This window comes from Pelmatolapia mariae, linkage group LG23, assembly GCF_036321145.2.
Source record: "Pelmatolapia mariae isolate MD_Pm_ZW linkage group LG23, Pm_UMD_F_2, whole genome shotgun sequence".
In the NCBI taxonomy this organism is placed as follows: Eukaryota; Metazoa; Chordata; class Actinopteri; order Cichliformes; family Cichlidae; genus Pelmatolapia; species Pelmatolapia mariae.
The window spans coordinates 18,841,162-18,853,346 of record NC_086246.1 but is presented as its reverse complement, the minus strand read 5'-3'; the positions used below and the strand labels follow the sequence as shown (position 1 = coordinate 18,853,346).

Sequence of the window (12,185 nt, the reverse complement as noted above, 5' to 3'; positions counted from 1 at the left end):
TTGAAAATGATCTTTTAAGCATGAATTAAACTACTTGGTAATGTTTTTTTCATGTGATGTTCATGTAGCCTTTGAAAGCATGGTCTTGGATTTTGAAAATTATGCTTATCTGCACTTCACTTTAATGCTGTACTGGTGCCCCAGGCCATATCAAACTCAGAGCAACGACTGGCATCAGATGGTCGCCCCTCCCTGAGCCTGATTCTGCTGGAGGTTTCTTCCTGTTAAAAGGGAGGTTTTCCTTCCCACTGTTGACAAAGTGCTTGCTCATAGGTGGTCAAATCATTGTTGGGTTTTTCTCTGTATGTATTATTGTAGGGTCTACCTTATAATATAAAGTGCATTGAGGCAACTGTTGTTGTGATTTTAAGCTGTATAAATAAAACTGAACTGAACTGAATTGAACATCTAATCACATTTCAGTAAATCAGCCCATTTCGGCATGTAGACATGGTCAAAATGACCTGTTCAAGTTCAAACTGAGCATCAGAACGGGGGGGGGGGGGGGATTTCAGAAACGACCAATCTTCCAGGATTTTTTTACACACAACCATCTCTTGGGTTTACAGAGAATGAAAAGAAAAAGAGAAAATATCCAGTGACGGGAAGTTCTCTCGGTGAAATCCTCTACCTCTGGTTGATGGTCAATACCATCTACCAGAGGTCAGAGGAGAATGGCCAAACTGCTTTAAACTGACAGGGAGGCAACCACTTATAGTAAATAATCACTTGTAACAAGTGAGTCTGCAGAAGAGCATCTCTACATGCAAATGTTAAAGCAGAAGACCACACTGGATGCCGCTCCTGTCAGCTAATAACAGGAAACTGAGGTTATAATTCTCGAAAACTGGACAACAGAAGATTAGAAAACACTGCCTGCTTTGATAAATCTTGACTTCTGCTGCAACATTCAGATGGTAGGGTGTGAAACCGGTGTGTACAACATGAAAGCAGGGATCCATCCTACCTCATATCAATGATTTATGACGCTCGTGGTGCAATGGAGTAGAGAATATTTTCTTTACAGACTGTGGACCCGTCAGTACCAGGTAGGCATCGTTTAATTGCCACAGCCTACCTGGGTATTTACCCAAAGCCCAAAGCTCAAATCATCTCAAACTGTTTTTTTGGACATTCAGTTCACTGAACCCAAATGGGCTCCACAATCACCAGATCCCAATCTAATAGAGCACCTTTGTGATGAGGAACTCTGTGATGCTGTCGTGTGAATATGGACAAAAATCTCTGAGGAATTTATCCAGCACTTTGTTAAAATTATGCCGTGAGGAATGAATGCAGATCTGAAATCAAAAGAGGTACTAGCAAAGCATATTTAAAGAGATTCCAGTAAGTGTATATACACTTAATAATATCCGTGGATTACAGTATTACATATACACACATTAGTCATCTTTTCTGTTGCTCCTAAACCACACACACACACACACACACACACACACACACACACACACACACACACACACAGCCCTGTGAGGGCAAAAAAAGACACACATACAGAGACTCACATATAGTACACATACAGTATAAGCTCCTTAGATATCTGATCTGTGATATTGTTTGAAGTTTATTTTTAGCCACTCGGCACTATAACTTTAAAATGCTTCTTTTTATACTGTGACCCACATTTACATGATTCCTAATCTAGCATCTATAATCTGCAGATGCTGCAGATAAGAAATAATGCTCCCTAAAGAGCCCACTATGAAATTCCATCTTAACTATTACAGCCACATCAATGAGGACTCCTTCCTTTCATCTTAAAAATGATACCATATCTATAGTTGAAACAAATAGGTAGCAATCATTTATTTGAATATTTGGTGATTCTTTTGAAAACTGCCACCTTAGCTTGCACATTTTTTTAATTAAGCAAATAAATATTTTAATTTTAGTCTGCAGAACAAATGATTTCTGGAGTAATTAAGAAAATCCAACACAGTAGCTATATCAAAGGTCGAAGGTCCATTGCAGAGCCGCCGACCACAAACAGATGTCTCAAAACCAAAGGACAATTTTTCTTTGGTAAATGAAAATATTTTATGAAGAAGAACAAAACTTTGTGTGAAACAGTATCTCTTGCATCTTGTGTTGGAGTTTAAAGTCAGATCGCTCTTTAACTTTGTCTCGTTTTGCCGTGAGCTGCTTTTGTCACGGTTTTGGTTGGGGGGCGTCTGAAAAGTTGCCAAGCTGGCACTGGTGACTCCAGCTTGTCAGAAAATGTTTATCTGGAGCCACCAGCGTCTTGGCAAACTCAGGACGAGCCTCTTTGAGGTTTCAGTTGTGACTCAGCTCTGAATTACCCAGAGGCAGTATGCTCTGCAGGAACGGCTACATGAGTCTAAGTAGACGAGCGTCTGAGCTCCCAAACCAGCGTCAAACGGCTCGCTCTGTTCCTACAGTGCTTTCATTCTTGAAAGAGAGGAATGCCTGTGAGACTTTATTTGGATTTTCTTTTTTTGCTTCAGGCTGTCTCACAGTGAAGCTGTCAATCAAATGAGGCCTTAGGTTAACAGGGAGCTACAGGTCATTGCTGGGATTCTCTTATTAAAGCAATTATCAAATAAATCATTGAATTACATCAATTTTTACTCTGGAATAGACCAAGAAATCTGAAGTAAATGATAAATAATTTCAACTGCTTGTCAAAGAACAAAAAATGCATAAAAAATGAATAACTGCATTCCTGGATACTAACAGAGTTCACCTGCAACACCTGGCGTGTGATATGAATGCTTTATCACATACTGCAAACAGTGATGACTGCAGCATCACCAGCATGTGCTCCCGACCTTATGTTGTAGCTTTTGGTTGTTTACAGAAAACTCAGAAAGCTACTGTTTGTGGGTCTGACTATAAAGGCAAACATACTAAGAACGTTGGTTAGTAACTACTATAAGACGAGAGCCAATCGTTTACATGGAAGAAGAAGTTGGTCAAATCAGCAGTCCAAGCTTCCCTCTCTCCGTCTCTCAGACTGACATGACCTTTTCTTTTCTCTTGGTTCAGGCTGCCATTGTGTTTTTGTTATCATCAGCTGACATGGAAAACGAGTTACTGGGGTCGGTTTGTAAGGCAGCTCTAAGAAAAGAATAAGAGTTTAAGAGTTGCTATGTCAACAGCAAGTCATATTTACTATAGAGCTATTTATCCATCTGGATTGTTTTGGTGTGACGTTCCCAGTTTTTGAGACATCAGCCATATAAAGGTCTACTTTTGCTTGTATATGATGAAACTAAATGGTACTTACCTTGTGGTTCTCAAAACACTAAAAATACATAAAAAAAATAAGCAGCTCTAAAAATATCTGTAAAAATCATGTCCTTCTTACCACAAGAAGGAAAAAAAAGATCCAGCAACGTCAGATCTCTTTCTGCTGCCTGCCAATTATAAGAAGTGTGCGACTAGCTAACATGAAAGCTCAGCTGACGGGGGGTCTCTACAACGTTAAAATCTTGCCCTGCTGTCAATTATGTGAGCCTCTCATCATCAGCAGATGAACACTTCCTCCTGACACAGTCGGTGGGTATGGTTTGATAGACAGAAAAATGAAACTGGTCAATGTCTGGGGAGGAATGTCTACATGTCTACAGCTGACATCTCCAAAACCGGGCAACGCACACTGAAATGTTCAACAGCAGGGGTATTCAATTAAAAAGTTCAGTTAGGTCCAGTTAGAGAAAACAAAGATCCAGAATATCAAAGTTCCATATATGTCATAGTTTAATGCACTACATTTACACTTAGCCTTACAGTTAAATCAATGTCTGTGAAATAAAATAAATACAGTACAATTAAGCAGCATTTTAACAGTGTTTATTAAAATGTTCACAACGACCTGGAGGGCACTCTAATAATAAAATAGATATGATAAACAAACAGTTGTCTCGTAATTATTTTATGGTTCAGGCTTTCTGGAGTTAAAGCCCTAAAACTTGTATGTGGTAACCTTACAAAACCAAAACAGGCCGGACCCTCACCCGTCAGTGTTAGCATGTGTGCTTTACCTGCTCCAGCAGGTCTTCCACCTTCCTCTGCCAGCCCTCCCTCGCTGCCATCATCTCCAGCTCTTTTTGCTGGGAGAGCTGAGTCATGGCCGCCTGTTTGTCTGCTTCATACTCCTCGGTCAACTCCTCCTTTAACAAACGCACTTCTTCCCTACAGAAAGACACGAAGTTTGACTAAATTAATTACATTGTACTTTCAGTGTGCGTGTGTGTTCACGCTGTTCGATTTTGTCCTGCTAAAAGACATCTGTAAATATTGCATGCGTTTATAAACTTGCTTCCGACTGTGTTCATTTCCTATTCGTTCTCATCAATATACATGAGTGTTTTGGGGAGACGCCGACTTGTTGGGATAATAAGTGTGATTGTGAAGAGGGCTGTGAGATGACAGAGACGAATGAGAAAACAGAGAAAAAGCAAAACAGGAAAAGTGAGACTGACAGGCTGACAGAGAGCGAGACATCAGGGGAGATGAGCTTTCTGTTTTTTCTCTTTTACCGCAGTGCATCTCTCCATTTCCGATCCAAGTCATCTGCCATCTTGTCCATCTTCTGCTTCTCCTCTGTTCTGATGGACATCACTCTGGCCTCATGCTGCTGCTTCTGGGTTTCAATCTCTTCCTGCAAATACAAAGCGGTGCACATATTTGAACTCCAACAGCACTCACACAGTATCAGTATTCCTGATATTTTCTTTTGCTATCTTAGTCTGAAATCAGCAATTGAGTTGGTAAGAAACATCTGCACTGTTTATGAGTTGCACATTTGAGGAGACATCATGTTTTATTGTATCACTGCCACAGATAATACATATTAAACCCACACCAGGCTGAGCTCAGACTTCATTTTGGGCAAATCAAATGAACACCCCCAAATAAACCAAATAAAATATATGTAAGCATCTCAAGATTATAAAACTTAACTCATGCTCAACATAAACAGATCTGATATTTAGATTTTCAATTTATGGTAATTTTATCTCAGGGCCTCGTTTGATGATTTTCTTTTTTACAGCTAAACAAAAACTGCTGCTGCTAACAGCATAAAGTGCCACCTTCAGTCTTGGAATATGTGACCTCTTCCACTAATAACTGCATCCCAGTCCCAGTGATGATCCCCAGTGTGCAAGATGACTCAGTTTCACAGCTTGTGTTTGAGTTCTTTGCAGGTCAGCAAATAAACAAAACAAAAAAAAATAAATCAATACAGCATAGTATTGTGACATTCGCAATATTGTATCAATACAGGAAAACAACAAATAGATATTTTTTAAATAAATTAAAGAACAAGAGTGCTCATCTCCTCATGCATCCATCCTGAGATAATGTTAGCCGAGAAAACTTGATGATAAACTGATAAACTGGACACACTAACCAGTAGCTTGGCAAAGCTGCCTCCTAATTCAGAGCACAAATGAGCTGAATGAGCCTTTGTCAATAAGCACAACTCGAAGGGACTGTATTCTGGTTATATTTCTATAGGACAGGAAGACTGATGAGCACAAATGTAATAGTTGAATGTGAATTTCTAATTATAATTGTCAGCCTGACCCCATTCAATCACAGTGTGACATCAGACTGACTGTCTTGTGGCAGATTCTAGTAACAGTATTGGTTTGTTTGACATCTCATTTTAATTTTAGGCCTCAATCAATAAATATGTAAAAAAAGACTTTCAGAGTAAAATCTATAATAATGCAGGCAGGTAATATCTGAAATAACCTTGGTGTTTAAAAAGTGCTGATGCCCTAATAGTGTAAGTTTAAAGCCACATAAAGCAAAAAAGTGCATTTTCTTTTTTCTCCAAGTCTGTATCTCCGACCAGATGCCACATTTCAATAGCTGAAGCTGGATGACTCATACTGTAATGCCCACCTCCACATGCATTTATAATGCCATGGCTACAGGGCATTTATAATGTGCTGGTTTCAAGGCAGAAACAAACTTCACCGGGTCAGCTGTTTCCAGCTGCTGAAGAGACTGCAGGCTGTAAGTGCTGATGAGCTCATTAGAAGAGCTAAAAGCTCTCTTGTTTAGCTGCAAGGGGAAGCACGTGAGTGGTTAAATCCACTGTGAGGACAGCGGACAATTTACATTTCTGGGAATCTAAATAAGATTAAAAAAAAAATCTGTGCTTTTAGATTCTTACAAGTGGAGATGATTTTTGGAGGAGCAGTGCAGGTAGAAACATATACGTATATGACCAGTTGGATTTGAGTGTTTGTGACTCTTAGTAGCTACTGTTCATTATTTAAAAGCCTTTTTTTTAGGAACAGTGCACAGGTTATCTGGGGACTAGATATTTATAGTAATAAAGATATATGCTTCAGTAAGCCACAGTGGGCTGGATTTCTCTCAAAAAGCGACTGATGGGCTCAACGGCAAATTAAGAAAAGAACAAAAAAAAAAAAACACAGACATGACTCATATTTCACTTGTTACTTTATCCTAAAAAAATCTGTATTTGTTTCATTATACTTTCACTTGAATAATTATAATTCTGAATCATTCAGACAATAAACTATATCTGCCTAAGCCAGAAAATCTGAAAGACAGTCAGCGAATGTGACATAATACATATCAAATTCATCTCAGTGATTTTAGCTTAATTTTATTTCAACTGACTAAAAATAATAAATTAAAAAGCACTGATTAAGCATTTTTGATAAATCAGAAACTATAGTAAAGGCTTACCCACCTACATTAAAGCTAACTGCGAGTAACCCTTGCCTTGTTCAGTTTCTGTCATATTTTAGCTGCTTATAGAACAAAATGACAGGATGTGCATCAGAGGTTAGTGAGGGTGGTGCAGTTCACTCCAGTATGTGGGGCCCTTCAAAGTGTCGCAAGATAAATCTTGCACTACAAATGTACATATATATATATTTATATGTTGTTAAGCCTAAAAATATATTTAAATGAGACTATATAACAAGAAAATGTAAAGCTGAGGTTAAAACTATTAGCCCCCTTATGAATTTCTTTTTTAACAGAGCATTTATAAACATTTCTGCACACAATAGAAGAATTTTTTCAGAAAAAATCAAAATGACAAAGTTTAATATTAAAAGCGGACCTTTTTAAGTGAGCCATAGCACAAACTATTGTTCTACTTTAACTCTGTGATGCTTAAACCTTATAAAATCAAATAAAAAAAAAGACTCTGGAAAGAAAAATAGCCTTCAAGCCAGACTGAAGTATGCTAAAGATGACCAGGAGACTATTCATACTGGAAGCATGTCCTTTGGTCAGATGAGATTAAACTAGAACTGGGAATCTCATCAAGGTGGAAGGAACCATGAAAAACGAAGGATGTGTGAAGATTCTGAAAGAAAATCTCAAGCAGTCGGCAGCAAAGCTGGGTCTGTGCCGTCGCTTTGTCTTCCAACACGACAAAGACCAAAGTGAATGTTACTGACTGTCCTGCACAAACCCCTGACTTAACTGCCACTGAAAATCAGTGAGGTGAACTAAAGACCAGGGTCCAATCCAGAAGACCACCAAATCTGGAGTTTGAGAGATTCACTAAAGAAGAATGGATAAGACTGATCAGGAGGCATGTGTGAGGCTTGCTGAAAACTACAACAAATGTTCAGATTCTTTGTGCAAAGTGTAATAATGTAAGCATCCAAAATAAAACCAGCATGTTTGCAAACGCTGTGTGAAATACTGGAAAAAAAACATGAAATTATTTTGTTTTTGTGGAACTTCTAACAACACATCTAAACCATGAAACATAAGTGCTCATGACTTAATAACAGGCTGCTTGTCTGAGGAACACATGATGTAATCTCTACAATGACATCATAGTTTATAAAAAAAAATTTAATTTTGTGAACTTTCTGCATTTAAGATAGAAATAAAACACGAGTATAAATGAAACCATCTCTCTTTGTACTTTTCCTAACCTAGTAATCTACTTAAAGGTTCATTCTGTGCTAAACAATAGCTGGTCTAAATTTACTGTGAGGCTGGCCTCTGCTGGTTTTGAGCTTGTGTCTATGCTAATGAGCTCAGTGTGAACACAAAGATACAATCCTGTGTCAAGCTTGGCTTTTTTACTGCCCCAGTCCCGCTCTTTAAATAGCACTTTAAATAAGAAGCCTGGTGGGAATTCGAAGAGCACCATTCTGCAGTTTCATTTAATTATCGCTCTTCATATAGCCTCTCTGCGCTGTGCCTCTTATTAACTCTTCTTTCTGCCTTTATTAACAGTTGTTTTAATTCATGTTACTGAAGCTAAGACATTTCCACACTTTTTCTGTCCCTTTCTGCATTTTTGTTCTACTTTAAACCTTTTTATTGTACAATCCTATAATGATTCAGCCTTCCCAAATTCTCATTTGATGACTTATTATCATGAATAAGTTCCTTTAAATACAAATATCATTCCTATTATTAATAACAGTATTAGTAGCTATAATTTTAATGAAAGGATCCAGTCGCTCCCTCCTCCTCCTCCCCTGCCACAGTAAGCCACGCTCTCTATCACAAACGCTCTTCCTGCGTCTCACACCAGCAGGGCTCTTTTCAAACATAGGCCCACTCTACTCATAATGGCCTCATCATCATTATCTCACAGCTGGCCTTCAGCATCGCGCTTGTTTCTCAGTTAACTCTCATTTCCTGCTCTCCTGCTTTCAAAATGTTCTTCCCCTCTCCCATCCTTCTATCCTCCGATCCTTGCCTGTGTTTCCCCCCCCCCCCCCCTCTCTCTCTCTCTCTATTCGGTCATCAGTGAAGGCTTTTTTTTTAATCACCACATTTATTTGACTGACTGAGCTGTTATTGTCAGACTATGTGGCAGGCTGTCACACTGACTTACTATGTCAGGAAGCAAATTACCATCTGCCAGTCTCAGTGTCGGGTCTGAAAACTCTTGACTGGTTGACCCGACCTGTCAAGGGTTTTGCAAAGGTTACTTCAATTCAGTAAAATCTGAGTCCCAGAAAGTTGGTAAAATAAAAGCTGGGATTTAATCCATTAAGTTTAAGTGACTGAGTGTGTGTAACAAGGTACATTAGACAAAAAAACAAGAGCCAGAAATTAACAGCTCTAAGTTTATCCTTGGGGAGCGCCGGTTTAGCTCACTGGAATGAGCAGGCGACCATATGCCACACGGCTGAGAGCGGCCGGCCTGGGTTAGAGTCTCATACGCGGTCCTTTGCCACATGTCTTCCCCTCTCTCTTTCCGCCACTTTCCTGTCAGTCTTCACTGTCCCTATCAAAAAGAAAGCCATAAAAAGGCGCCAAAATATATATTTTTAAAGTCTCTGTAAGTCCTCTTCCAGTTCCTAAAAGCCCACTCTCTTTTGATTGGCCATCTTCTGGAAGCCCACTGAGGGGCAATGACCTTATAAGGAAATCTGATTCAGAAAGAAAACAGACTAGAAAGCTATCAGTGGCTTACTTTTACATTATTATTATACTTATACATATGTTTACTTCATTATTTGCACCTTTAATACTTTCAACACTTTCTACAAAACAAAACAAAGATGATATAATTTGCATATTCTCAGCTGCAGTTTAACGCTCTGTTCATTTGTCTAGATCTGAATATCTGAGTGTGACACTGATAACCAATCTGTGTCATTTGACACTCTGTATTTTTACATCTTACAGGATTCTAAAACAAATATTAAGAACTGATCTGTGACTACTGAAGGAAATACATCATTCCTTTTCACTGTTATGCTGATGACACCAAATTTACTTCCCCTTGAAACTGGATGTTTCTGTCCCACTGCAGTCTCTGCTTAACTGTCTACATGATGTTAAAGACCAGTTAACACAAACCCTAAAAAATAAGACTGAAGTTATTGTTTTTGGAAGACACGCCCCTTTTAGATAAGTTAACTGATACCTTTGGTCCTCTTGCTTGTCATCATTCCCACACTGTAAGAAATCTCAGAGTGTTTTTAGAAAGCTCTTTTAAATTAGAGAAGCAAGTGTCCACAGTTGTGAAAAACACTTTTTTATCAGTTACGTGAAATTGCCAAAGCGAAGCCTTATCTTCCTCCTAAAGACGCAGAAAAACTTATTCATGCCTTCATCACCTCTAGACTGGACTACTGCAATTCTCTCTGTTTGGGTCTTCTCTTCATCTCTCCATCAGTTAATCTAAAGTGCTGCTGCACGTCTTTTAACAGGTGTTAGAATGTATGAACACATCACTCCAGTTTTAGCAAATTTACACTGGCTTGGGTCAATTTTGTTGCTTTTAAATGTGCTATAGAAATAAATGTGATATTGATATTGAAGTGATTATCCTCAGTAAGACTTTATTTTATAGGGGCGTTAATGCAGGAGGACCTTCATTTCAGGTTCTCCAAACCCCAGTTGTGTCTTTGTTTCCTCCTCACCTGTAGGTCAGTCAGCAGGTTGCTCGTCTCTCGGACGCGGGCTCGAGTCGCATCTAGCTCTATCTTGAGTTTCTCCTGAGTTTCCTTCAGACAGGTAATCTGCGTCTGAGCTGAACTCAGGTTCTGTTCCCCCTCTCTCACCAGCTCCTGAAGGTGGGACACCTGAGGAGACAACCACTCAGTTGATTGAGACGTGTCGGTATATATGGAGACGATCAGGTCATGCTGGTCACGCGTTAGCGCTCCAGTAAGAGCTGACTCATACTTCCTGATTGGCCATGTTGAGTTTGGCCGAGAGCTCCTCTTTCAAGTTGTCGAGTTGCTGCTGGAGGCGATCTCTCTGCTCCTCTAATGACAGCCGTTTAATCTCAAACTCCTGGCTCATTTTCTGGAGACGGGAAGAAAGAGAGAGAGGAAGAAAAGGAACGAGATTGGATGAAAAGACGGATGAGAAGAACGGGAAGGATAATAGGACAAGAAATTGGGCAAGTTGATTAGTGCTGGACCATGAAACTAGAGATTTATTCTACATTCTTCCATGTCTAAAATGTCTTTGTGAGACAAATTCTCAATGCATGTTTTCAATATGAAAATGCTTTGTGCCCGTTTTCCTCTGATATAAACTTAAAGTCTCTAAAAAAAATGAGGAGAGTTAAAAGCCACTCTTTTGGAAATCCAATTTCTGCCACAATGTGGAGTCATGGCAGCGTTTGAGCGTGACGCAGGGCTACTGAATGAGGAAAAGACACGTGAACTGTCATTTACACTTAAAAGGCCATCTCTTCAAAACATCCAGTTTCTATAATCCTTCAAACCAGAGCGTCAAATCCTTTCTGGGCCACTCTGGATTTCTCTTATGAAAATCTCCTTTTGATCTACTTCTTAAGTCTCTCTTTTCAGTAAATTCCTGAGATCCTTACTGTCTATGCTTTATGATACACCTAAACAATAATGAGCTCTGTTTGTATTCAGTAACAGTGTTGAGAAACAGGTTTCTGGTTGTTCATTCTTTGCAGATACTATTATTTTAATGTAAAGGTGAATTTAGAATATTTTCTGGATCTTCTGATCATCTGATGTTCGTTACAGGCAAATACAAAAAGAGGGCACGTACATCTACTTATTCAGCTGTGCAATTGTCTTACCAGTGATCAATAAGGGTTCAGTCATTAGTGTCTAATTTGCAGCTATTATTTATCATCTTGACATCCCCGTTGGGTTGAGGCAAGTTGTATCCATGAGAATCTCTTCAATGACGTGAGCAAAATATAAAGCAACCCCCCTTTTAATCTTTCCCACATGGGAGCCACCCAGTAATCCACATCCTCTTTCTTTAACCCACTCACAGGAGAGCCACCTTTCCCATGCAGCTTTAGAGCGCCACAAGATTAAAATTAAATCAGAGCTTGTACTCTTGTAGCCCCGACTCACAGATTTCAATTAAGTGAGAAGCACAAACTCTTGGAAGGGAAAAAAAGCCAAGCAAACAAATAAAACCTGCAGCATTACAACATGCCGGTCACACCACCACGCAAGTGCAAGTCTTCAGCCAATAAATATTTAGATCGCGTCTCAAAAGAAGTGAAACAAAGACATGTGAACAAACTGAAAGCTTTGAGAACTTAGAAATGATTTATAGCGCGAGACGCAGCATTTCAATCATTCAACTCTCTGCCAGAGATCCACTTCAGCGATGTGTCACACATCACCTGCAGAGTGATAAGTGATACATCGCTGACACCCCCGGCAGGATGAAGGTGTATAAAAGTAGAGCTGGTTAAGAGTATTTTTTACCTG

At 39.2% G+C, this 12,185-nt stretch overlaps 1 protein-coding gene across 4 annotated transcripts in view; it reads right to left on the bottom strand.

Annotated features, from left to right (window-relative positions):
• The window catches only part of LOC134621351 (protein FAM184A-like), a 72,563-nt gene that overhangs the window by 25,935 nt on the left and 34,443 nt on the right, over positions 1 to 12,185 (bottom strand). For all 4 annotated transcript variants that reach the window (XM_063467811.1, XM_063467810.2, XM_063467808.2 and 1 more), the window contains exons 11-14: positions 10,654 to 10,776; positions 10,389 to 10,550; positions 4,524 to 4,645; positions 4,026 to 4,176 (exon numbers count right to left, since the gene is read on the bottom strand). In XM_063467811.1, coding sequence (XP_063323881.1) covers positions 4,026 to 4,176; positions 4,524 to 4,645; positions 10,389 to 10,550; positions 10,654 to 10,776 — 558 coding nt within the window. The remainder of the gene's footprint in view (positions 1 to 4,025; positions 4,177 to 4,523; positions 4,646 to 10,388; positions 10,551 to 10,653; positions 10,777 to 12,185) is intronic.